This window comes from Miniopterus schreibersii (genome assembly GCF_964146895.1).
Source record: "Miniopterus schreibersii genome assembly, chromosome: 16".
Classification (NCBI taxonomy): domain Eukaryota; kingdom Metazoa; phylum Chordata; class Mammalia; order Chiroptera; family Miniopteridae; genus Miniopterus; species Miniopterus schreibersii.
Genome location: NC_138116.1, coordinates 31,293,902 through 31,321,577, shown reverse-complemented (window position 1 = coordinate 31,321,577; position 27,676 = coordinate 31,293,902). Strand labels below are relative to the sequence as shown.

The window sequence follows — 27,676 nt, the reverse complement described above, 5'->3', positions numbered from 1 at the left end:
TCCACCTGCCATCTCCACCTGCAAGGGGCCCCTGCGAGGGGCTTGTCTGTGGCAGTGATGGCAGGGACAGTGACCTCATGGGAATGAGAAGTGAAACAGAGTCCAGCAGAATGTGTAAGGAAGGCCTGCTGCAGAGAGCAAGTGATGGTGAGGAAAAGACGTCTAGAGAACAGATGCCAAGCTCTTAATTGCCGGTTCTGTTTGGAAGGGGCGACCTATGGGAAATTTTTACCTGCTAGATTATATCTTTTGATAACCTTTACAATTTTATAATAAACACATCGTACTTTTGTAACAAGAAAAAAAAACCCCAAATGGTATAAAGATAGCTGCCAGGTCATAACCCGAAGACAGATGCTCGAGGGCCCCTCAGAAGCAGCTGTGTGTCTATTTTATTGGGTCTAGAAACCCAAGTAAACCCTGGGCATCAGATGAGCCCCTCATCTCTCTAGCCTTATCTCATTTAGGACCCTCAGTGCCTGAGTCTTGGGCTGAAACTCAGGCACTTCGGGGCAGAAGGAGCCAGACCCTACAGGGCAGCACCCTGCCTTTGGGTCCCAGCTCTGCCACACATCATCATTAAGTCCTTCCTTTCCTCTGGGCCTCAGGCTACTCATCTCTAAAATGGGGCTACTGCCCTGTCCCCTGTTGGAGCCTGTTGCGAGACCAGGAACTTTGAAGATAAAATCATGACATTAAAGCATCTTGCAAGCTGTGTAGACATCTGCCATGCCAGGTACTGTTCTAATTACCAGCTTCTGATGGTGGCCACCTAGAAGGCACCCACATCAGTGAGGGCACTACAAATACCAAGGGGCCCTGGGCATGAGGTCACTTTCCCCATTAGGACCAGAGAAGCCAAGAGCCCCTTCTTGTTGAGACACACAAGAGCTGAGAAGAGATGGTACAGGCCTGCCTTGGAAAGAAAACCTCAACTGACATTACATTTCTGCAAAGACCCACAGTGCTCTTCTTGGCATCCCCACCCCTAAATTAGCGCTTGTTTGTGAAATGGCCCCCTCAGGCCGCAAGCAATCACTGTACCGAGGTCCAGCCACCCATGTGGGTGCAGGCAGGGAGTCCAGGGCACAGAGAGGGATTAAACACCACTGTGAGCTGCATGAAGTGTGGCGGGCATTGGCCTGGTGCCATGGCACTGGCTGGCTGGTGGCCCACACATCTGTTGCTATCCCAGGATAGGGGGCAAAGGGGACTTACCTCTCCCACGAGCCCATGTGTAGACTCGACTGGTCTCAGTGCTTCGGGGCTCTTGCTCAGCCGGCTCCACAGGCAAAGGTCGCAAGTGGGGGTCATCAGCACGGCCAGGGGTCTTCAGGGGCAGGATGTATTTGGGGAGCCCTTTGTAGAACCAGGCCCCAGACCTCTTCCAGACCTGAGGGAGAGGAGACGCCTGCTTAGAGCACAGGATGCAGAGTAGCCCCCCTGTACCAGGCTCTCACACGAGCCAGCCCCCGCTCCTGGTGCAAAGCTGGAAAGTGCTCAGTAGATGCCACCTGCACTTCTCCTGCCTGACCCTTCCCCTGGGGACTCTGGAGGCTGAAGGAAGAGGAGGGCTGGGCCATGGATGGTAATATACGGAGAGCTGTGTGGAGAGCGATTCAGGATGAGACAATCCATGGCAGGCAGAGAGAGGGCCCGAATCTCCGAGAGAGCCACAGAGTAGAATTCAGAGCAGCAACTGAGATAGGCCCCTGAACTCAATGCCTACTTCAAACAACACCCAGTGCTTCCTAATTTCTTTTCTTTTTTTAAAAATGTTTTTATTGATTTTAGAGAGAGAGGAAGGGAGAGGGAGAGAGACAGAGAAATATTGATGTGAGAGAGAAACGTCGATCAGCTGCCTCCTGCATTCGCCCTGACCAGGGCTTGAGCCCACGTGGGCATGTGCCCTGACTGGGATTCAAACCGGCGACACTTCAGTGCATGGGACGACACCCAACCAACTGAGCCACACCAACCAGGGCCTAATCTCTTTTCTGATGAAGGAAATACACTTGTGTGGGTGTTTTTTCAGTAGGAGTGAGAGTGTGTGAAGGAACGCTGTGACCTTTTCAAGCAAGAGGAAGCCTTGGCAGTTTGAATCCTGGATCTGTCCCTAAGCAGCTGTGAGATTTGGACACATCCTGACCCTCAGTTCCATCACCTGGAGGCAGATGTTGGAACAGTGCCCATCTCACAGGGTGGCCATGAGGATCAGTCTCGCAAATGAATGTAGGCCCACGGCCCAGTGCCGGGCACAGAGCAGGCACTCGACAGATGGGATGCTCATGACTGTCACTGTCCCCCTCCTCCTATCATCTGACAAACGTGGGTATCTTTACAACCAGTGGACCAAGTCCCCTAATCAAAAGAGAGAATTTAAAGTCAGAAGGCCAGAGCCTCCCCAAACTTCCTCTGCACCACATTAATTCTGTGGGCTGTTAACAGGGGTTACTCAAAAATAAAACAAAAAAGAAATAAAAGGGTTCCTGATGATGTACACAGGGAAGCACTACATTAAACCAAGCTCTGCTACTGCAGGAATCCTCAGAGCCTTTAATATGCCCGTGTGCACAGGGTTCTCCAACAGGGAGAAAACACACAGCGCTTCCCACTTGGAACCGACCCAGCAAGTTTTCCTAGAGAAACTCAACCCTAGTCACGGGTCTGCGTAAACTCAGCATTTAGCTGTACAGCACTGACTGTTCACTTGTTGAGTGATGGCATCTATTTCTCCAAGTGGCCAGCAGACACATCTTTATGTTCCAGAGTACTGGGCACAGGACCAGAGTTGAAACCTTGCCCCTGGCACGAATCACTTATCCCGCCTTCGCTGCTACCCTCTGCAGAAGGGCCTGCTTTTGTGGGGCTCTTGGGTAACAGAACCCGCCTGGTGGGATGAATTTTTCAGGGAGCCCCTTTCGGAACACCCTTTCTGTTCCTCTCGCAGCCCTCGTACAACACATAACCATGTATTTGAGTTGGTAACACATGCACATGATCTAAAATTCACAGGGTGCACCATTAAAAAATCTCCTCCCCATTCCCAGAGGCATCTGGTGATAAGCCTTTGAGGAAGCTCTATGGCTATCCCCACCTTCCAGATGGAAAAACTGAGGTTCTGATAAGTTAAGCAACTTGCCCAAGGCCAACCTACCACTCTAGTGGCCTCTACACCACACTGGAGGCCATAGAGTCTCATCCCAAAGGTTTACAGACACAAAGCAGATGCTCACTGAGTTGTGGCTGAGTGTCCTGCAGACTGGACGCCTGGGGGGGAGGGAAGTGCCACACAGGGAGAGAAAGCTAACATAAGTAGCAGCTGCCAAGGCCACCCTGTCCCCGAGGAGCTGCTGGTGAGTGACTCACTCGGCCTCCCTCTGCTAAGCCAAGGCCTGCCCATCCATCAGCGCTGGCTTTGCCAGCCTCCTGCCCTGCAACATGAGCTGGGCCTCCTGGGGTACCAATTAAAAGCAGCCTTGAGAGCCATGTGTGACCTGTGGGTACTGGTTGGCTTACGACCCACACCACACTGCCTCCCCATCCCTGCCATGGAAACTTTGTCTCCCCGCCCTTGGGAAGAGAAATACATACACAGATTACAAAATTAGGACAATAACAAAAGAGTAAACTGAATAAACTTCAGGTCACTCATAACATTGCCACATGGAGGGAGCCCTGTTTAACACTGTGCTCTGAATTCCTTAAACCCTTTTCTGGGCATATACACATTTTTTGTTTTGTTTTAAAAGAACATCATCATGTAGTTTGTTTTTGCCCCCAGTTAACTATATGTCATAGCAACTATTCTGTGTTAATAAGTAATGGTCTTGCCCTGGCCCGTGTGTCTCAGTGGTTAGAGCATCGGCCTGCTCACTAAAGGGTCACAGGTTCAATTCCTGTCAAGGGCATGCACCTGGGTCCCAGGTTCAGAGAGTGTGCGGGAGGCAACCAATCTCTCTCTCTCACATCGATGTTTCTCTCTCTCTCCCCCCTCCCTCCCTCCCCTCTACTTTCTCCAAAAATCAGTGGAAAAAATATCCTCAGATGAGGATTGGAAAAAAACGGAATGGTCTCCACCCTCATGTTTTAATGGCTCCACAGTTTGGACTTGTTAAACTTAAACTAGCCCCCCACTGATGGACAGTTAAACTGTTGCCAATTTCCCACTCTCATGAGCAGTGCTGCTGCAACCATCACCGGGCACACGTGCCTTGGGGACATTCCGGGGAGCGGAACTGCCAGGTCAAGGAGTGTGTGTACATTTAGATGATGACACATGTTTTTTCCTCCAGGAAGCAAAGTCGAGTCCCCACTGGGGCCCTCAGCGTCTCCCACACTACACTTCCAGGTGGGATTGTGGTCTGGTCTGGGACCCTGCTCAGGAGCAGTGCCCATGGGGTGATGGGTGTGGGAAAGGCCTTGTCAGATCCTGAGGTCACCAGAGTTAGGTGCTGCAGGGGGACGGACGATGAGGACCCTGCTGCCACCCCTGGGACACGCCATCCCGGGGGGAGGGCATACTCCCCTTATGCCTGGCCAGCCAAGATCCTGTTGGAAGGGGGGTGGCTGGGACAACCTTGAGGGTGACTCAGAGATGTGGCTCACTCCTCATTCCTGTGTGACTTTCATCGGGAGAGAACAAGAAAGGCCACAGAGCAGTGTGTGGGGACGCCACGGGACCAGGTGCATCATTAACACAGCGAGCCTCACCGCCTCATGCCTTTCCTGCGGGGCTGGGGCTGTCGGGCCAGCTCATGGGTGTGCATGCTTCTTTCTTTCTTTTTTAATTAAAAAATGTCCCACTGTGTTAAAACACAGATAGCATGAAATTTATCATCTTAACCACTTCTGAGCATACAGTTCAATAGTGTTAAATACATTCACATTGTTGGGGAGCCAATCTGTAGGAGTCTTTTTATCTTATAAAACTTAAATTTCTACCCATTAAACAACTTCCCATTCCCCTCTCTGCGCAACCCCTGGTCACCACTGTTCTACTTTCTGTCTCTATGAATTTGACTACTCTAGGTACCTCATATAAGTAAAATCATATAGTATTTGTCTTTTTGACATATACAGAATATGTATATATGTCCTCAAAGTTCATTCATGTTGCAGCATGTGTCAGAATTCCCTTCCTTTTTCAGGCTGAATAATATTCCATTGTATGGACATACCACATTTGGTTTATCCATTCATCCATCATTGGACGCCTGAGTTGCTTCCACTTTCTGTCTGGTCCTTTCAATTTTATCTGTCTCTCTCACTAGGATCTACCATCCAGGAGGGAGAGCCAGGGTGCTTTTGCTCACCACGGTATCTTCAAGCTCCTAGCACACTCCTGACATAGCAGGTGCTCTATAAACATGGCTGGATGGCTGAACTGGCAGTGTGGGTTGTTTCCATAAAGTCTGCCGCCTTCCTGGGGAAGTGGCCTGAGGGTTTCATCCAAGTTCTTGTAATGAATCAAATGGATTTACTGTTTCAGATGAAGAGAGGGACAGGGAAGAAGTGCCTGGCAGGGTATGCGGGTGCAGAACAAGCTCCAGTGAGCCTCCCTGACCATGAACTCGAGCACAGGGCAGCTACATGCTCCCAGTCCCTCCTCCAGCACCAGTGAGACCCACAGCCCCGGATGCCCCTGCCCAACCTGGTACATCACAGTCAGGGGCGCCACGCCATCCACCTCACCTCCTGTTGCAATAATCTATGTCCATCCCTACCCCTCAACTTAAAAAACACTGACCAGCCAAGTGCTTTTGGAAAGCAGGATAAAAAGCACAGTATTTAAACTATTAGGCTGAACTGCATGAAACTGCTGACAGTCAACCTTTTTAATGGCATTCAACCACTTTTGACCTATAAACCAAGTGTCAATTTCATACAATTCACCCCGATATTTATGCTCAGCAGAGGCAATGACCCCACAGATCTGCCAGGCCTGTCAGTGCCTCCCCAGGGCCCAGGGGGCAGGTCAGTTATTCCGAGTCCACTGCAGCAGGGCCTGGTCTGACTGCTTCCCTCGTGCTAGCACTGTAGTCTAGGTGAAGGCCTGATGCCATCACGGAGGACAGAGACCTGACCACACCAGACTGGCCGGTGGTCCTGGACCAGCTCGGGGAGCCGTGCTTTTTGAGTTCTTTCGGCAGAGGCCACAGGTGCAAAGTCCAGTACACCTGGAGGGCACACCTGGGTGGAGGTGCGTGAGCACACTGGCGGTATTTTAGGAAATGCCTTCCACATGGGAGAGCAGGACTGGAGAGGCGAGGCGTGAGGGATCCCAGCTGGCTGAGTTCTGAGCAGCCACCCACGCCCACGCTCTATTGCAAATCCATGCATATCCTCAGGCCTTCTCTTGCCTCGATGCCCACCCTCACCCTGCAAAACGCAGTAGCTTTTAATCACGTGGATTCTGCTCCCTGTATCCAGGCCCATCCCTCGCTGCCTGGCATTATGCCTGGTCCCCTCCCCCAGCACAGTGGCAGGAAAAGCCTTCTGCGGGAATTAACCCCCAGCCCACCCAGTCTAGGGCCACAGATCAAAAAAGGTTCACCATCGGAAGAAGCTGTGCGATTCTGCAAAGCCCCACTCTGCTCCCCACGCGTGGTTTGCTGTGATAAGGCCAGAGGAGCAGCCAGCTTTGGAAATGCTATTTAATGAGCAAAGACCCCCATGGCCGCCATGGCACTTGCCTAGGGTGGCCGATGGCATTAAATCTTCCCTGTAGCACCGCTTTGTGCTCTGCTTCCAGGTTTTGATTCCAATTTCAGCTCACTGCCAATCTGACTGCAGAAACGGATTGATATTAGCCAAGCTGTTCCCAGGGAATTTTAATTACTACGATAACAATCACTAATCACTGGCATTTCCTAAATGGCTGTGGCTGGAGAAGGTGGTAATTGCCAGGCCCCACTGGAAAGAAGGGGAGGCCTAGGGGACCAGTCATTGGGGAGGACTGGGAGGGGGCAGTGGACCTCTGTCCCTGTCCAATGCCCCGCCCCTTACGTGTGTTACCATCTCTCCCCACCTCCCATGCAGTTAGGACTGCACCTGAATGAGCTCAGGCGGGGTCCAGGCTCTCCACCCCTCACCCCACAGGCTGGAGCAGGGGGACAGTCTGTGGCCTTTGCACATGCTGTTCCTTCCACCTGGAGTGCCCTCCATTCTCGTCTCCATCAAGCAGTGACACTTCCCCTAGGAAGCCTTCCAAGCCACCTGGTGCAGAACCAGAGCGCCTTGTGCTCCCGGAGGCCACGCGGTACTGCTGGTATGGCGCGTCACCCAGCCAGGGAGCTGCGAGCTCTTCAAGGACAGGGCGGCGCCTGAGCCATCCCTGTATTCCCAGGACCCGGCAAGGAGCCTGTATGTGGCAGGAATGTTACTGACTGACTGAATGAACAAATGAAGGAGGCAACGCAAAGGAACTGTACCCAGGGGACAGAACGTGACACTCTGTCTTCAGGGAGACCAAGTTCTCTCTGCCTAACAAGCTCTGGACTGGCCCAGTCTTGAAATGCCAGGGGAAATGGCCTGTTATAAAGGGGTCTTCTTGCTTACACTCTGGTCACCTTAAAAAAGGGTCTCTTAACGGGTCAACCCACCTTGGCAGAGGGGCAGCATGGCCCTCCCCGCCCCACCCTGTTACCTGTGCGTGCACACACGCACACATATATAAAGAGAGATGGACAGAGAGAATGAATGTGTGCTGGCTTCCCAGGAACTCCAACAGCAAGCTAAACTCTGAAGCATGGCCCAAAAGACCCCAGAACTCCACCAGGCCCTGCCTCGCCTCTCCCCTCCTCCCGCCCCCACACTCCAGATCAGCCACTCTCATTCCCTGACCGTGCTAAGCTTTCTCTTTCCTCCAGGACTTTGTACATGCTGTTCTTTCTCTCTTCCCTGGGCTGAGATAGGGAAATCCAGCCTTAAGGAAATTACCTTAATCCAGAAGCTTCCACTGCAACTCACACACTCTTATGATTGCCTGCTTGCATGTCTGTGTCCTGCACCTTATCAAAAGCTCCACGATGGCAGCTCCCAGGGCGCCCAGCACACGCCAGCATGTGCTAGATGCCTGACAAACATCTGTCAGCTCAGACGGCTGAACACATGTCCAAATTTCAAGGCTTTAAGTAACTCAGGTTACCTAAGAGTAGCACTGGCTCTTAGAGGGGGCTATGCATGAAATTGTGCCCCACCCCAAATTCATATGTTGATGTCCTAACTCCTAAGGTGATGGTATTTGGAAACGAAGCCTTTGGGAGGTAATCAGGTTCAGATGAGGTCATGAGAGTGGGGCTCCATGATGGGATTAATGTTCTTAGAAGAAGAGACACCAGAGAGCTTGCTTCTTTCTCCTGGATGAGTACACAAGAAGAGAGTGGCCGCAAGGCAGGAAGAGAGCTCTCGCCAGGAACCAAATCTGCTGGTTCCTTGACCTTGAACTTCCAGACTCCAGAACTATGAGAAATAAACTCCTGTTGTTTAAGTCCCCTCCCTCCAGGGGTATTTTGTTATGGCAGCCTGAGGTGCCTAAGACAATGGGAAAAGCTACCTGGGAAGTTACGGTAGATTAAACATGGCCCCAAATTATTTTCCTCTCCTCCCTTCAAGAGGTGGAATCTATTGAATCTGGTCTAGGCTTGTGACTTGCTTTGGCTAACAGAATGTGGCAGACTTAACATGTGACTTCTGACCAGGCCTCAGGAGGTCGGGTGGTTTCCTTCCTCACTACTTGGAAAATTGCTGCCATCATGTGAGAGCCCAGTGCGGTGTCCTGGAGGACGAGATGACACATGGAAGAAAATGAAGACACCAGAGCCAACAGCCAGCACCGACTGCAGGGGAGTGAGCCTTCCTGGGCCTCCACCCCAGTCGAACTGTCAGATGACTGCAGCCCATGAAGTGACCCCAGGAGAGACCAGGGAAACAACCGTCCTCTGGAGTCCAGCCCACACTGCAGAATTGTGAGCACATAAAGGATTGGTGTTTAAAGTCATTTAAGCCTCCACATGTCTGGCAGGGCATTTGCCCTCCGTTTAGATACTTCTAGAAAAAGAAACAATCAGATTTGCTGCTAACTTAGTAAAGTAGGCAAGTTAAATCCAGGGACTTAAAATATATAGCTTCATTCCTCAAGTAAGAACATGCTATGAAAAAGGAACAATTGGAGAATAGCAAAAGGCTCCTAGAAATTAAATATAAAAATATGAATTAAGGCTGGAAGATACAGATGAAGAAACAGTAAAATGTGAATGAAATGATAAGACACACAAATACTCAACCTGAGGGGTCAAATTCCTAATAATAGACATCTCAGAAAGAGAGAAGAGCAGAAAAAAAAATTCCTATAGCTGAAGGACATGAATCTTCAGATTAAAAGGTTTTTATTGAATATAAGGCAGGAAGAGTGAAAAGTAAAAAAACAATAGACATATATTTATAAAATTAGTTAAAAATATAAATAGAAGCACCCAGAAAGAAAAAATAGGTCTCCTATAAGGAGATCAGAATCAGAATGGCATTAGACTTATCGTCAGCAGCACTGGATACTAAAAAACTCTGCATCTGGAATCTACCAGTCAAACTATCAATCACACGCGAGGACAGAATAGAGGTATTCTTAGACTTGCAAGGACTCCTGGTTTCCCTTACACATTCCCTTTTTAAGAAGTTACTTAAGGGTGGGCTCCAGCAAAACCAAGGTGAAAAATAAGAAAGAGGATCTTTCTCCAGCTCAGGAGGTGAGCCAAAGGGAAATCCCATGAAGACAGCTTTTAGGAATTAATGTAGGCTAGAGCTGGAAAAGGGTCTGACAGAAAAAGAGAAGGCTCCGTGCAACAGAAGGCAGAATTAAGAAGCTGCATACGATGACATAAGGTTCCACTGTTCTCTTGTCAATGAGAAAAAAAGGACAGCTGGGCAGGTGTGGCTCAGCAGGAGGCATGCAGGAGGCAGCCAATCAACGACTCTCTCATCATTGATGTTTCTCTCTCCCTCTCCCTTCCTCTCTCTGAAATCAATAAAAATATACTTAAAAAAGAAAAAAGGACAATAAAATACTCCAGGGAAAACTAAAAAAATCACACCAGAAAGTCATGGTCCAAATATAGGGTAAATTAAAATGTGACACGGTTTTAAGAAATGAAGAGTTAAAAAGGAATCCATTTGCCCTGGCCAGTTTGGTTCAATGGTTAGAGCATTGGCCCTCAGACTGAAGGCTCTCGGGTTCGATTCCTGGTCAAGGGCATGTACCTCGGTTGTAGGCTTGATCCCAGTCCTGGTTGGGGCGTGTGTGGGAAGCAACCAATTGACGTGTCTCTCTCACATCGATCTTTCTCTGTCTCTCTCCCTCTCTCCCTTCCCTTTCACTCTCTAGAAAGCAATGGAAAAATATCCTTGGTTGAGAATTCAAAAAAGAAAATAAAGGAAAAAAAGGAAAAGGAATCTGATCATGATACTGGGGCATTTTCCTTTGTGTGGTCCAGGGGTCAAGGAGGTTATCAAAATGTGATCCTCACATACCAGATGACCTGGAAGTGTTTAAGGTTTACAAAATAATAAAACATTTAACCCCTAATAAATATTGAGCACTTTGTATACATCAAGCACCATTTCAAAAATTTTATATATAATAACTTATTTAACTCTCACAAAAATCCTTCGAGGTATGTACTATTATTGGCTCAGGAATGAGGAAACTGGACAGAGAAAACACATGACACACTCAGGGACGAACAAAACATTGGAACTCGGGCAGTTTGGCTCCGGAACCTGCCCTCTTAACACTTGTACAAAAGCATACATAGGTTTGCTAAATTAAGTGTTATTTATTGATATTCAATTCTTAGAACTGACCTAGAGATCAAGTGCTCTGTTTTCTTAGATTCAGTATTTGTCTATTTGGCATCTATTCATCACAGGGTCAAACTAATGGCCAAAGTTGTTCACATCTGTCCTGTGATGTAGCTTTTTTAAGCATGTGAAAGACGTATTACAAACCCCCAACCACCAATCCTGAGTCCACACCCCCAACCACCTTCTTTAACTCTTGGACACAAAGCCAATATTCCTCTGCCCTAAATCAACCCAGGTACTAGACAACTTAGGGACAGTCCCTATGTCCCAAAGCCTGCTGGAATTACTCAAGCTAGCCGATCCAAGATCTTTACCCTGCCCTGCTTTGCCTTTCCCGTAGAAACCCCGATAAAGGCTGTGCCCACACTTTCCCTTCACTTTCTTCTGCCTCCCGACTGAATCTGGTTCTTCCCCACATGGCCCTGCGTGGCATGACATGCCCCCTTCTCTTGGGAACTAGAAGCAATAAATTCTTTCAACGCCATTAGCCTCCCCGTGTTGTCACTCAGTTCACCTTGGAAAATTAAGACCCAGGCGCAAATCGCAAAGCAGGAAGGATTAATTATAACTAATGAATAATCTAAATGTACAGTTCTGGCAATCTATTAGTAACGGTATAAACTAGAACAGGAGGGAGGTGAGAGTAGGGGAGGGAAGAAGAGAGGCATTCAGACCCACAGCTCGGGGAAGGTATCGAGGTGTGGGTGTGGCTGTTAAATCTGATGGGAGAAGAAACGGGCAAAGGTGATAAAAAGTTACACATTTAATCAAAGAGCTAAAAAGAATAAAAGTATAAAAATTAGGAGAGCAGGGAAGCAGAGAAGTCCAAGCTAGCCAGCTCCTTGCCTTTTGGAGCATGGAGTCAACAGAGAGCATCTAAAGTTGATAAATCAGGACAGTCACGGCTGGGAGCTTGTGAGCTACAGCATGTGGTCTGCGCGTGACCAGCTAGGCGAGGGAAGGGCCAGGCAGGCGGATGCCACCGTCCAGCATAAGCTCTTCAGAACAACTGGATCTTTTTAAACCCCATGCATGTACTACTTCGATGAAAATTAAAGTATAACAGATTGGTAGGTGGACGTCAATGTTATTAAATCCCTGGGCCGCATGGGAGGCCGGCGCATGGGGGGTCAGGACAGTCTGTGGCTGGTATATTGAATCTGGATGTGACTTAAGGGAGAAAAGCTGTCTGGACGAAAGAACGTCCAAACCTACGGAAAAGTTTTATAAGAGTTTATTTGAGCGGAATTTTTGAGGACATGCCCAGAAGCAAGAGCTCGAAGGATTGAGCAAACGCTCCGTGAATGGCGGTTTTGCAGGCCCTTGTATGTATTTAGAAGCAGAGGAGAAAACGTAAGGAGGTTACACAAAGTCCACTGGTGGCAGGTTAAGGAGACGGCAGAAGGCAAAGCAGGGAGATCTCTAGGGTTGAATAAAAAGCAAACTGGAGAAACACATACTTTTACCTTGGTGGGTACAAGATGGTTAATAATTAACATTGACAGTGCCCAGAGGTGGTATTTGGGGAACAAGACGACATTGTAGGGTTCTGGGGTCTCCTGCTCTGGTGTGATGAGGGTGCCCTGAGAGGTCTGGAAAAGGAGATTACTCTGACATTTCCAAGGTATGTTATCCTAGATGCTGGTAGCTTGTCAGGTTTAGTATATGGCGCCTTTTCTGTTCATAGCTGGTAGCTCAGGGGAGGAAAATAAATCAGTCATTAAAATGTTTTGTAGTGGGGCAAGATAGGAAAAGACAGTCAAATTACGGTCAGCTTGAAAACACCAGTACGAGTTCATAACCCTGCAATTTCTGTCCCTGAAGAAAAATAAGCTCCTGTCAGCCCCTCCCAAGCGTCAGGACTGGGCGAGGGGAAGGAAAGATCAGATGTTCTTGTAGATGGGTGGCCCCGTGGCATAAATCCACGAAGGGCTGGAGTCTGTGGCTCTTTTTCTCTACCCCGCTCCCCCCGCCCCAGCTCTGCTTCCAGAAGCTGCTCTTTTCTGGGGTGGTTTCCCTGTCTGCGGTGTCGAGCGCCAGGGGCCATCCGGAGTCTGCCAGGGCCAGTGGGCCACAGCTCCCCTCCCACCCCATCGGGTTCAGACTTTCCACTAATCCCTCCTAACGTGCTCACTCAGGATCCAGGTGTTATCGAAAAGCGACGTGAGACCCCTCCCAGAAGCATTTATGTATTTGCATTTTAATGGCTATCACTTTAGAACCTCAGGCCTGTGTGTGTGTGTGTGTGTGTGTGTGTGTGTCCATGTCCGAGCCAGGAGATGGGCTGGAAATGAAACCCCAGCAAAGACAGAGTGCACCTCTGCCCCTTCTTCCAACCCCCCAGGGCAGCTCCTTGCTCAGCCCAAGAGCAGGAGCCCTCGCCAGGGCCTGAGCGAATTTCCTCTTCATTTCAAGCGGGTTTTCGAGCAGGCAGGTCAGTCTGGGAGGCAGGCAATTGCCAGCACAGTGGAAAGAAAAAAAAAATGCAGTGAGAAAAAATACTCTGCGGGTGCTGCTTTCTTGACAGATAGTTTAAACACTTTGGCTAGATTGTTTTAGAACCAGAGGAAAAGCTCTGGCTTCCATTAACCCCTGTGGAGGGGCTGGATCCTGCAAGGCTTCTGCACAATTACCACCGAGCAGCATTTGCCGGCTTCAGAGGGAGGTGGCGGTCAGCGATGGCTCTCTACGGCTGCGGGGCTGTGTGCCCAGGGTCAGGGCGGACCTCTGGGGTCGCAGGCCAGCCTCCAACTCTGGCCTCACCCCCTCATTGCCTGTGCTCAGGGTCTGTGCCCAAGGGGCACCCCCCACCTCCTTGAATTACCTACAAGCCTCTGCCCACGTCATCGTCTCCCTTTGTCCAGAATGATCTTGAAAGTTCCACAGATCTGCGCAGGCTAAATACGCTTCACCACTGCTCTTAATTACTTGCTTTGTCGACATTGCGTGCACGCCTCCTCTCACTCCTCATCTGCATGCAGCATGAAATTCCCTCTGAATCCCAAATATTTAACGATCTTCCCTGTTCTGACACATGTCTGAGAGGGCAGACGTGTCCCGGCGGTGTCTGGCTGCGAGGCCTGCCTCTGCTCCCAGATGGAGTGGGCCGCACACGGGAAATGAATTGGGCTGGATCAGAAAACTGGACGGGCCAATTAGACCCGGCCAGGTCTTTTCAGAAGAGCTCTGTGATTTTGAGTCAATTCCCAGAACAACAAACATCCTATGTTTAAACACAGTCTCAGACCCGTGTTCCAAAGCCAACGTGCAAGCATCTGGGGGCTGACCTAGCGGGTGGAGCCAGGACAGCCTCTTGTGCTCAGTTCTGGATTTGATGATTGCGTCATTCTCAATTGCTCTTGTTCCTTCTTGGGGAAAACCTACAATTCTGAGGTTCCACTGCTTTCTCTCTCTTCTGGATTCATCACTGTCTCCCTTATTGTTTTCAGCTATTTGGGGCCCCCTGCATTCTGGGGGTTTTTAAAGGTTTTTCTCCATTTCACTGATTGAAGCTTTTTTGGGGCCCAGATTTTTGTGATCTCCTGTTATTTTCTGGGTGTGTGCCTGTGAAACCTAACATACACATGAAAAGAGAGTACATTTCAAAGAACCATACTCAAGTCAACACCTGGGAACTCATCGAGAAATTATATATCACCAAATCTGAGAAGTCCCTGAGAGCTGAGGGGGCTACCACCTGGAATCTTTTTTTTTCTTTCTGGAATTTTGTATAAAGCAATCTCATGCTTTTCTTTCTATTTTAAAAGGCCACTTCTGTGTGCATTTCTAAATAAACTATTGCTACCTGTTTGCAAACATTACATTTTTGAATCACTGTGTACTCGTTGGTGACTTGCTTTTTTTTTCTTATGTTCATTGTATTTTTAATCCATCCTTTGATGAATTTAATGGCCGTTCCCTTTTCACTGCTGTATATTATTCCATAGCCACGATTCATCTATCCATTCCACCATGCAAGGACACTGGGTTGTTTCCAGGTTTTTGCTGTTATAAAAACTGCTGCCATGTGCACTCTTGGTCACGCTTCCTGGAGAGGATGTGAGGGTTTCTCTAGGATGCAGTTAGGAGTGGGATGGGAGGACAAGTGTCATGCACAGGGGGTGACGCTCTTGAGGTGCCGGGTGCAATGTGGAGATGACCCAGCTGGGACCCCTACTGAACGGGCTTCTCTGATTTAGTTTGCAAACAGGGAGCAATAGGAGCTGGCCCATGACCATAACACAGCCCTCAAGTCAAAGCAGGGTTGGGAGCCGCAGGCAAAGTTCAAGGGTCATACCTTGTTATTCTCAAGGTTGGTCACATAGACCACAGGGTTCCCAGCCCCATGAACCGCTGCACACAGGGATGGCTAAGTTGGGGGGGGAGGGAGCAGTGGGGTGACAGAGCAAACACTGTGGGCCGTGCTGCTGAGGGGACGAGGGGCTTCGTTCATGTCAGAACACCTCACCCCACATCCCTTTTCCCCATGGCCAAAGAACCCCCTGGGACCGACCAACCCTTCCCATGCCCGCTCAGGGGAACCCAGGAACCCCACATGTGGAAGGTGGGGAGCCTCGCATGGCGTGGTGTGTCCCCATCCTGGGCCGCTCCATCCCCAGAGAGCCACTGGCCTCCCCACTCCTCCTCCATCAGGGCACATCTCACCTCACAGAGACCCACCTGGCCAAAACACATAGTACAAAATTAAGCCTTCTAACTATTTTTAGTACACAGTCTAGGGGCACTAAATACATTCACACTGATGTGCTACTGTCCCCACCGTCCGTCTCCAGATCTTCATCTTCCCAAACCGAAACTCTGTGCCCATCAAACAGTGACTCTTGACTCTTTCCCCCGCCCCTGGCCACCACCATTCTACTTGCTGTCTCTAGGAACGGGGCTACTCTAGGGACCTCACTACGTGGGGTCACACAGGGCATGTCCTTTCTGCGCCTGGCTTATTTCACTTGGCATACTGTCCTCGAGGTTCTTCCATGGTGTGGCATGTGTCAGCGCTTCCTTCCTTTTCAAGGCTGAGCGATATAATAGGTAAGTACTACACTTTGTGCATCCAGTCACCCCAACAGGAGATGCTTGGGGTGTTTCCGCCTTTTGGCGATTGTGAATAATGCTGCAATGAAACGGGGCTGCAAATATCTGTGTCAGTCCCTATTTTTAACTCTTCAGGGCATTTACCCAGAAGCAGAATTGCTCGATTGTTCTGCTTCCCACTGCAGCTGCACTAGTTTACATTCCCGCCAGCAGTGCACGAGTTCAGATTCCTCCACATCCTCGCCAGTACTTGTTATTTTCTGCTTTTTAAATATCAGCCAGCCTCACGGGTGTGGCGCGGTAGCCGGTTTATGTGTAACTGCAGCCTCCCTCCTCACCCTGCCGCACCCAACTCTCCTGATCCCTCCGGCCTGTTCTTTCTTTCTTCCCATTCAGCACCTAACATACCATATACTTTGCCCATCTGGTGGTTTGGTTATGTTTATTGTCTGTTCTTCCCCAGATCCTGCTAGAACATAAACTCAGGGCAGAGATATTTGGCTGTTTTGTTCACTGCAGTTTTCCAAGGGCCCGAACAGCGCCCAGCACACAGTAAATACGCAATGACCATTATATGAAGGAATGACTAGGAAGAGTTGTTAGGAGGAGTTTTGGAGGCAAATACACCTAACATCAACCTTCGGTTCCATCAATTATTGCCTGGTGGCTTTGGGCGAGTAACCTTTTTCGAAGCCTCAGTTTCCCCATCTGTCACACGGGGGCCATTCTGAGAACCTCACCGGGCTCCTGTGAGGGTGAAGCCAGATTTCCCTGCCTGGCCCACAGTGGGTGCTCAGTCAATGTCCGCCAGTCAGTGCCAGGCTGGGCGGGTCCTTCTGGCCTGCATGGGTGGGACAGTTGGCTCAGTGGACTGGAGCACAGTGGTGAGAAAGTCAGGTCCCTCTGGGATTGGACAGCATCTCAGAGAGGACAGTTCTGTCTCCAACGCACACAGGCTCAAGCTGGCACCCAAACAAGGGGCAGGGAGGGGGTGGGAGACTGCTCTGCCCTACCATGGGAGGAAGGGGGACTGGGTAGCACTGGGAGCTTACTCCTCCTGCCACTTCCACATGTGTGGGAGGCCAGGAGCCTGCCCTGGTAGTGGGTCTACGTGGTAGAGCCATGGTGCGTGGGAGGTGACCAACACACTGAGGAGGTGTGACCATCCGGGTCCCCCAGGGATGCCACAACAGCAGCCCAGAATGAGCTAGAGGCAGATGGCAAGGCGCTCGGGCAGCCACCCGCCTACCCACCCGAGCACCAGCCACCCACTCCTGCCTGTACTCAGAGGCCTCTGGAGGGGGCCCTCTGGCAAAACTGTCTGCAGCAAAAATCCAAACTGCAAGTAACAGCAAGACCAGGAGAAAACCAGTGTGGAGAAGCAGATGGCAGCCTGCAATGAGCCCAGGCTGCCCGCTGGAGGCAGGTGCCACAAGGATGCTGGGCTGGGCGGGCACGGCTGCTTCCCACTGTGCTGGTTGGGAGTGTGGGCGCCCCTGCTTCTCCCTCGGGCTTCCTGCAGGCCTCAGCCAAGGCAGACTCTCCCCAGGGGCCCTAACTGTGCTACTGGTCACCCTCCAGGCTGGGCAGGTTGGAGATGATTTCAAGACTCCACATGAAGCCACTTCCCTAGTTCACAAATTCCTCTCACCGTCAATCAACAGGCAGGAGAGAGGGGCCAGGAGGCAGGAATACAGGCCTAGCATCAATGGGCACTGTGGGACCCAGCCACAGCCGGCTGTGAGGAGCCCGCAAGGAAATCAAAAGCACCCTGCTGGGAAAAGATTCTAAAGTGATCTGAATAAGGAACCAGCTTTTCTTTTTTGCAGAAGTCTCTCTCAATCAACAAACATTTCCTCAGCACCTTTTATATGCAAAGCACTGCAGGAAACACTGTCACTGTTGGTGCAACGCCCTGGATGAGTATATCTGGATGCGTGTGAACCCGGGAAAGCTGAGCCAATGCTGAACAGAGAAGAGTTAATCAGCTTTCAATTACTCACCAATTAGCCTTCACCCCTTCCTAGCTCACCCCCCCCTCAGAGAACGCCTTCTTACTTCAAAGACACCTTTTAGAGGCTGGAGGAATGCTTTCTGGAATCCTGCGGAACCTAGAGTCCAATTAACTTTCCCACTGATTACAGTATAACTTTGAATAAGTCACTTTGTTGTTCTAAATGAGTGGGGTTAAAGGCTAAACAGCAAATGAAATGAGTTTCCGGCTTGCAAGGCCCTGTGTTTAGCAAGCCCCCGATGCAGCCCCTCCCAGCCTCGTGAACACAGCCCTGAACGCCGAGGAAAAGGGCACGGGAACGCGGGCACAGGGGGGATCTGATGTCAACCTACAGCCAGCCTCGCCTCCGACACAGGCAAGGGGGCTGGATGGCAAGTGTCACTGCCCACCTGGGTCTTGCCTGCCCGGCAGGGGTCAGGGTGCAGGGTCTGAGCCCCCTCCTGGCCAGCCTAACTGGAAGGGCGCGCCTGCAGGTTTCTGGTGCCACACAGGAGCCTGTCCTTCCTCCGCCAACCCTGTCTTTGTGCTTGGGATAAATGAGGGTCAAGAAAGTAAGGGGACAGGCGTGGGAAGGAGCCGGACAGAGGAGCTGCATCTGGGAAGGTAAGGAACCTTCAGGAAAGCTCAGTGGTGGGAGAGCAGGGAGGGGCAGGAAGGACCAAGGAAACAGCACCAACCAGGGGCTGCAGGCTCCCATGGCCCCCCTAGTTGCAAGGCCAGGGGGCCAGGCCATGGGACAGTCACACGTAAAACCCTAGGCATGGGAAGGCGAGGGGCGCGTGGGCTGCCTCTGGTCCCCCCAGGGTCTGTGGCGCTCACGGCACCTAAAGACACACAAATAAATGCGCAAGACAACACACAGGAAGCCCCCGAAGGCAGGGGGAGACACCAAAACGGAATCAGTAATGTGGAGAAAAGCTTTAAGATTTTTCAGAATGGGGGGGAAATGAAAGGAGTTGAAACTGGGCAGAAAACGATGGATACAGAATTCGGAAAAGAAATGCGATCTTCAAAAGTGCTCCCGAGAGAAGAAATGAGAAGAGCTGGGAACGAAGTAATAAGCAAAATCATAACGGAAAAGCTCTCCTGAAGCAAAGATCCTAATATGTTTGTTCTACCCAAAAAATCAATGAAAATGACCCGGGCGTATCCAGGCAAAAATGTTCATTTCCATAGATACGCGTATGCGCAAAAGTAGGTTTACAGTCGTTTGTATGGAAAATAATACAATAATTAATAAATAAGAATATAAGAGTAAACTCTGTGTTTCTTTTCCAATGTGCTCATCTTTTTTTCGAAGGTCTTGTTTGTTGATTCGGTTTCTATTCCTTCTCTTATCTCCTTTGATTAGTTTAAAAACCTTGTTTGTCTCTCTCCGTTCCACCGTCTCTAGCTCCCTGGGCACCAGTTCGCCCCGTTGGCCCTGTTGCTGCCCCTCCCTCACGGGACATCTTCCCACATGGCGCTGGCAGACGACAGACGCGAATCCGCAGAATCCCGAGTGGGACAGGTTAGGATCAGTTGCCTGATCAGTCAAATTATCTTCTTTGTATAAAGGCAACAGCAATTATCATATAGCAGAAGACTCAGAAAATATACATTGGTGTGCTCTTATTTAAAAAGATTAAAATTACAAACCAGCTAACTGTGGGACGGATCAACAGTAGTGACTCGAGGGTCTATAAGAAAAGAGAGGCTACAGACACTGGTGTTCACTTCTCCCTTCTAAGAATCTATTCTGAGGATAAAACCTAAAATGTGGTCAAGAAGCTATGCACACAGATATATATTGCAGTTGTTAATAAGAGGGGGGAAGGGAAATACTTAGATGTCTTAAATTAGCAGAATATCCACATGACAGAGTGTTTACAAAGAGTTATTAATTACACTGAGAACTACTGATAATATATGTTAATTTTAAAACACGGCTTCAACAATATAAAGAAAAAAACACACAGAAGATCAAAAGTCAATATGCCAAAATGTTAACAGTGATTAGATGGTAAGATTAGGGATATTTCGGGTGTGTATTACTTTATGTTTTTTACACAATGGAAATGTCAATGATCCATACTAACTTTATAATCAGAAAAGAGTAAAATATATAGAGTATTTTTAAAAATCAAAACCTCTAAGGGTCACAACAGTCAAGAGCTTAAATATCTGGGCTAATATTGAATATGAAAGATAAAAAGTCACAATATGACTCGGACAGTATAGTCTACAATTTATTCTCAACACAGCAGCCAGGGTATAATTTAAAAAGAAGGGGAGGATTCAGGTGATGTCTCTCTTCCACTCCAGACCCTCAAAGGCTCCCCATTTCACTCAGAGTAAAAGCCAGAGTCCTTACAATGGTCAACAAGGACCAACATGATCCGAGCCCCTGCCACGTCTCCGACCTCTCCCAACCCTGACTAAAGCCAGTCACTCTGGTCTCCTCGCTAGTCCTCAAAATGACCAAGCACACACCTGCCTCAGGGCCTCTGCACTCGCTATCCCTCTATTTGGAATGCTTTCCATCCCTACAGCCACACAGTGTGTTCAGAGCTCTGCTCAAATGTCATTTTATCAGGACACCCTTCCCCGACTCCCCCATATAAAAGAACAGCTGCCCTCACTGTTCCCAGCCCCCTTTGCCCCCTTTCCCCTGGGCACTTTATCACCACCTGTGACACGGCAGCATTTACTTCACTGTGTTTATGGCCTCCCTCCCATGAGAAGGGCAGTTTTGCCCGGCACATAGAAGATGCTCAATAAACATGTGCTGAGTGCCTGAATGAATACACGTGTTAAATCGTTAACCCCTCAGGAGCAGAGGGGCTGAAGCACACACTGCTACACCGCAGATGTGCAGAAAACAGGCAGCAATGCCAGCCTGACAGCCCAGGGATGCTTAACCAGCATTCATCTCACCCCAGAAAAAAGTTCTTAAAAGCACAGCCAGAGATGATGGAAGTGAAGCATCCAAAAGAAAGAAAGATAAGAGTGTTTGGGCAGAGCGGTGTAAGAATCTCTATCAGAAAATTCAAGATCTCCCATCAGGATGTGGCTTCTGCAGGACAGAACTCATTTTTATCACAGATTCAGAACCTGCTATATGTGGCACTTAAAATTACATTTTAAATGCTCTTTCTATTTAGCTATCTCTTTGTTGTGATTAGCTCTCTTTCTAAGAAAAAAAAAAAGGCATTCAGAAACCAATTACCCCGTCACTCTCCCACTCCAAAGCAGGCAGGAAAGGGCAGCACCTGGGTAGGGCACCCACGGGCACCCAGACTCACAGACACCCACACTTTTACAGCCCGGCCGCGCCCACTGAGTGTCCACGGTTTGCCTGGCACTGCGGAGACAGAATGTAGCATTCTTCATCTTGCTAAGTTTAATTGGCCTCTGGAAATTCAAGGACAGAGTGATAGCATAATGCATAGCCTCGGATTCGTTGCCTTTGGAAAGATAAGAAAATTCATCCTAAACTATTTCAGATTTTCTGGGCACTGCCGCGCTCTGGAGATTAGGGCGGCCGGTGGGCCCTCCACGTGCTATCTCAGGGCTCTCAAGGCTGTGAGGGGAACTCGTGGTGGGGATGGGCCGGGGCGGCGGCCTCCGCATCCCTCCACTAAGTGATTATGCTGGCTACATCCGTCTTTCCTTTCATCCATCATCTTTTTCCTGACAGCTCCCTCATCTCTGTCCTCTAACGGCTCAGCTGTGACTGTCATTTCACCCTGCTAAGGTGTCTCCCACAAGATACTGTTCTCAGGAATTTCCTCACCCACAGATAGCTGCATCTTAAATGGGCCCCCCTGAAGACCAGAAGGACATCAAGTTCAAAGGGGGCATTCTCGCTGGGGAGAGAGGGAGGCCCCTGATGTTTCCAGAGTACCTGTGCTCTGCCAGACACGCACACTTTCTACATAACTTTGTACATCTAATGACTTTGCTGAGTTCTTACAGCATCCTCTAAGAAACAGAGATTATCATCTCCATTTAGAGGTGAAAAATCTGGGACCTCCAGGCAAGACGGAAGGTTAGTTCACGTGCTGGGTACCTTCTGTGTTTCAAAGACACGACAGTGACATATGAGAATGTTCTAAAGACAAGTAAACCTATTTGTGTTCAAAAACGAGATATTTATCTAGATGGAGGAGAAACTCCAAAGATTTACTATTTTGAGGAGCTGAAGGCACAGCCTGTAGAGCTCTGGGACCTGAAGCAGGTGGAGGCAACTTGGGAGCTTTGTCTTTAGGGCACAGGGACTAAAAGTGTCCCACGACAGGTGGCCAGAGCCAGAATCACTGGAAACTGGAGGTGGTGAAGGGATTTCCCACCTGGGAAAAGAAGCTGAAAAAGTAGAGCTCCTCCTATCCCCAAACTAGAGCTTACCTATGAATATGAACACTGAGGGGAGCTGGAAGCAGCACCCACACAGCCAGGGCCTGGCAGGCTGCCCGAGGCTTTGATGATTGGCTCTGGGAATAATCCCATTATTACCATGGACATGGCTCATCACTAGTCCAAGACACCTGGCTCTACACTTGGGCCCCCAGAACCCGGGTGGAGGTGACGAGCAGGGAGAGAAAGAGGGAGAAACTGATTCCCATTCAAGATGAGCACACAAACCCAAATTCCAAGGCACCGAGGAAAGCTGATGCTAAGAGAGATACTCAACACCACCAACGGCTGTGAGATAGTCCCAAAGATTTAGTGAACTGGAAGATAGTACTAAACAATTTACCAAGAAAGTGTCCCGGAAAGATAGATAAATAAACAAGAGCAGTTGGGAGCCATGAAGGATGGATTGAGAGGCTCTACAAAGTAGACAATAGGATCTCTAGAACTGGAGGCATGGAATGGCAGGGGCAGCAATATTCAATTTTCCATAACTGAATTTTCCATAACTGAAGACATTTTATGGATCCTCAGCACAGATCAAGTGCCAAGCAAGGTAAGTAAAAAAACACACAAACCCACATCTGGAAAACCAGGGGCATGTTCCTCTGCTGAGCTCACTCTGTTCCCACCACCTTGTCCCATGACCCATGTCCCATGAACTGCCTGCCAATGCCCTGCTCTGGTCTGGCCCCACTGCTGATCCCGGTATGGCGGGGAAAGCCCTGGATGTGGGGCTAGGAGATGCAGGTCTGAGCCACCATCAAACCTTCAGGTGACTGCCTCAGTGAGCCTCAGTTTCTTCCCCTAAAATGGGGTCAGAACTACAATGATCGAACCTCAGCACCAGAAGGGACCCCGGGTGGAATCATCCCAGCAGACCATGGCTGCATTTCCTTCCGGCCCCCACATGAACTACCTCGGTGCCCACGAGTTAGTTAACCTCCCGAGTCTCCATTTCCTCATCAGTGGAAGGGACACTGAGAGCCCCCTCAGAGGGGGCAGTGAAGGGATGAAATGAATTCATACATGTGAATAACTGAGCCCAGCCCCAGGCTCATAATAAACCGCAAACCTGGGGCAGACGTTACCATTGCTATAATAACCCCCTGCCTGCCATGCCACACCACCTACACTTAGTGTGAGAGGCTTCCCACTGAAGCCACGGACCCCAGGACAGAACCAGGGCCCACCACTGCCTTGCACTGTGAAAATGGGCAGGCAAGCAGGTGACTCCTCCACCCTTTTTCCTGGTCACCCCCGAGCAGATCCCCCTTGACCTCCAGAGAAGCCCCTCCCAGGGACCAACCATGAACTTCCCCCACCTGGAATGGGCTCAGCCCCAGCCCCAGTGCCCCCCACCCCATCACCCTGGGCCCCCTACCTCTCTCTGCTCACTGCAGATCTTACACAGCCACAGGGGCCGCTTCTGGCCAGGGCAGGCCTCGATCCCACACTTGGTGCAGACTTTCTATAAGAGAGAGGACACGGGAAGGTCAACACTGCAGCTGCTTCTTCCCCAGCTGAGGGGCTGGGAAAGCTGTAACCAGGGAGCCCTCGGCCATATCCCGAGGGAATGGTGTTTGCTTCAGGTCAGAAGGTAGCTTACCCAAAGAGCACAGGGCATCTAAAACCTGTGGGTGGCTCTGGGGCACAGTGGATGGGCCCATCCATGGATCTCTATGATACAGTTTCACCCCCACAATGACATTCTGTTGAGAGCACGTGGAAAATAAGCTGGCTGATAGTCACAGCTGCATCATGTTCAATAGAGAACTGGAAGCAACCCAATCGCCCAGCACCAGCAGAAGATGCAAATACACACAACAGAATATATGGCCTGTACACAGCAGATTGCGTCCATCCCTGGAAATGTGGGCACCAAATGATGTTATGCAACAAAGAAAACATACATTTGTGTATAACCATGCATAAAAGTCACGGATGTGCCTGAGCAGTAAGAAGATGTAGTGTGAAGTACCAGTGATGGCTTGAGCATGTACTTTATGCCAAGTCCCTTCACTGAATGATCCCAGGAACCCTATCACCTAAGCATTAGACCCGAATTACAGGTGAGGAATCTGGGGCTCGCAGTAGGTTGAGAATTTGCCAAGTTCACCCAGCAGGTAACAAACTCAGGTCTGACTCTAGAGCTGTTACGTAATTTCTCCAGACACACAGTACCTAGAACCTAGTTTCTGCAATGTTTCACCTTCCAAAGTGTTGCTTAAGCTCATAATTTCTAAACACATATTTTGCTTCCCTGAAATGTACAGCAATACACGCTGGTGGCAAAGGCCAGACAAAATGCGCCGGAAGGCAGTGGGACTTGGTGGGGCTGAGGCATGTTCCCGGCTAACAGGGTAGAGTCTGACCCGGTGACAGCAGGTCCTCCTCTGAGAACTGTCGCATAGGGCTAATGGATGTTTCTGCCACGTGGAAGCTGCCGGTCCCTGCATGCTGGGGGTTCTCTCCTGCCCCCCTAGCAGCCCCCACCACCAAGGGAAGGCTGGATCTATTGCTTGGCCTTTTCTGCAGGCTGCCAACTGAGCAAGAAGCACACCTCTCCACGGAGAGGAAAATGTCACCAACTTGGCTTCCCAGAGCATGTCGTCACTGCCTGATTGGGCAGCTGAGCCCAGCACTGCAGGAGGCAGGAGGCAGGAGGCAGGAGGCAGGAGGCAGGAGCCAGCTCTTGGCAGAAGGGAAGCTCTCATACATTCTTGGGGGGTATGCATTTGCTATCATCCAATACTCAGGTATGAGAAATGTCACTTTTCTTCTGTTTCTCCAAATAAAATATGATCTTCTCCAAGCTCCCAGTTCTCTAGGCTGGCAAGAAAGTCCAGCCCAGTCACAACTGGGGCCCCTTCCCAGCTCTCATGAAGGTCCTGGGTTGGGGTCTTCAGAGGTGCAGCACATCTGGGGAGCGTGCCCTGTCTGGGTGCTCACTGCTATGCTGCTGTCCCCCTGAGCTCCCATGGTCCCTCGGAGTGGGAAGGGGCCCAGCCACTTCTGTGCCAGGCCTGGGTTTGGGATCTGTGCCAAGCTGGGGCTCTGCCTCTCCAGGGGTACAGTACCCAGCCCCCTGGATCCCTGAGCTGCTACCCGTGACCTGGTCTGGAGATTCCCGCTTCTCCACTAGAGCTGCCTCCCGATACCCCTCCCAATGCTCACCCCCAGCCTCTCTACCTCTAGGACAGGGGCCCCCATAAGCCCATAAGGTGGGTTTCTCCTCCCAGGGGTAAAGAGAGAGCAAGGAGGTGCTGAAGCCAGCTGGTGTTTTCCTTGCTAATTCCCACTATCAGGTATAAATAAATGGTGCACGGGGGAAAATAGTGTGGCCCTTCAAGAGGTGAGATTTTCCTGCTGAGTTTTCTACATGCTTATAGGGTTCGATGACAGCTTGCCCTCCAAGCACACAGTGTGCTCCAGCCCCTCCCAGGGGGACGATGGTGTCGGGGATAGAGAGAGAACAGAAGAGCCGGGGCTACCATTTCCTGAGCAACTGTGTGTGCCTGGCAACAAAGCATGCAAGGGGTGGGAGTTAGGATCTCCACTACACCGCTGAGGAAACCGAGGCTCAGAGATGTGGAAGACTGCCTGAGGTCCCACAGCTGGATAGCGACAACTGGGATTTGGGAGGCTCCCTTCTTCCAGACCTCAGGAGAGCTGATAATGCCCCTCCCCTGCCCGGTGCCACGCTGATGCCCACGCTCTCCAAGGAGCTGTTTCATGTGCTGGAGTGTGGCTGATGATTAGCAAATGAGTGGGCAGAGGAGTGAAAGGGAAAGACCTGGGCCAAGGCTTTGCTGGCGATGGGTGTGCAGCCGTATGTGCTCATCAGCTCCATGACATTGGTTCTTGGAGCAAAGACTGGGACTGGGGAGTCCAGCTCTGCCCTTCTCAATATTTCTCAGGAGGGAAGGGTGGCTGCTCTTCACGGGAGAGAGGTTTCCAGCTGCAGGCAGAGAGCCCAGGCCCAGTGGCCTCCCCAACAATACTCCTTGGGCTTCCCTATGGCTTCCCTCCTGCTCTGTGGCCACCCTGCCCCACACATTCAACAAAAGTGGGGGGAAGGGGGCCTCTGCCCCAGTCTCGGTCAGCTTGGGCAGTTATAACAAAAAAATCCCTAGACTGGGTGGCTTAAACAACAGACACTCATTTCATAGTTCCCGAGGCTGGAACTCCCAGATGCGGTGCCAGCATGGTCAGGGTCTTGGTGAGGGCCCTTTACATGTGCCCTCCTCTTGCTGTGTCCTCACATGGTGAAGAGAGAGCTCTGATCTCTTCCTCTTCTTATTAGGGCACTAATCCCATCATGGGTACCCACCCTCATGGCCTCAACTCAACCTAATCCCCTTCCCAAAGGCCTCACCTCCAAATACCATCACCTTGGAGTTAGGGCTTCGACATAGGAATTTTGGGAGTGCATAGGCCCTGACCAGGACTGTGACACTTCTTTTGCTTCTGTATGTTAGGAGCCCTAGAAATGGGATCATCATCATCTATCTCAACCCTGGATCACTTAGAGCCCCCAGTCCTCCTGGGGGCTCACCTCATGCTATCCTGCACTGTCACCTATTTTACTTTCCAGAAACACTGCTCTGAGCCTACTCAGAAGCACTGCAGCTTGGTGTTCTGGGCACAGGCTTTGGAGAGAGGCAGGCCTGGGTGGACCCTTGGGCGTGCTATGCAAAAGCTTCTCTAAGCCTCAGATGTTCTCATCTATAAAATGGGATAATATTCATCCCCTAGGGTTGTCTTGAGGGTTAACTGAGATACACATGAAGAGTGACCAGCACATAGTAAGCATTCAATAAATGACAGTCATTATTATCAGTGACACCCCTCCTGCCCTGTTCTAACCCTGCATGATTCTCCTCCATCTCATATGGTGGCCACCAGCCACATGTGGCTATTTAAATAAAAATTAATTAAAATTAAATAAAAGGAAAAACTCAGTTCCCTGGTCACACTAATAATTTTAAGCGCTCAATAGCCACATGTAGTTGGTGGCTATCATATCAAATGGCACAGAAATAGAACGTTTCCATCAGCACAGGAAGTTCTGCTGAATGTCACTGGGCCAGAGGACCCAGACCTCAGTCTTGGTGACTCCACACTCACCATCACCCTCAATGCCTGTTCCCACTGCTGCCCCACAAGGCCTCACTTCCCATCAGACTAATGTGCTCCAGTGCTTGCCACCGTCAGGCTGTGTTTTGTTTCCACCCCACCCCACTCCACCCTACTCCACCCATCCCCATCTGACTCCTGCCCACCTTCCAATTTACTGATTCCTATAACCGTCACCTGCCGTGTGCCCATGTGGAGCTTGGCACTGGGTGGGGAAGG

The 27,676-nt window shown here is 50.1% G+C and overlaps 1 protein-coding gene across 6 annotated transcripts in view; it reads right to left on the bottom strand.

Moving 5' to 3' along the window:
* RPH3AL (rabphilin 3A like (without C2 domains)) overlaps window positions 1–27,676 on the bottom strand; it is a 126,208-nt gene that overhangs the window by 23,061 nt on the left and 75,471 nt on the right. For 4 of the 6 annotated variants that reach the window (XM_081162468.1, XM_081162467.1, XM_081162469.1 and 1 more), the window contains 2 exons: window positions 23,703–23,789; window positions 1,219–1,393 (listed from right to left, as the gene is read on the bottom strand). In XM_081162468.1, coding sequence (XP_081018594.1) covers window positions 1,219–1,393; window positions 23,703–23,789 — 262 coding nt within the window. The remainder of the gene's footprint in view (window positions 1–1,218; window positions 1,394–23,702; window positions 23,790–27,676) is intronic. The other 2 variants (XM_081162471.1, XM_081162472.1) reach the window with 1 other exon arrangement.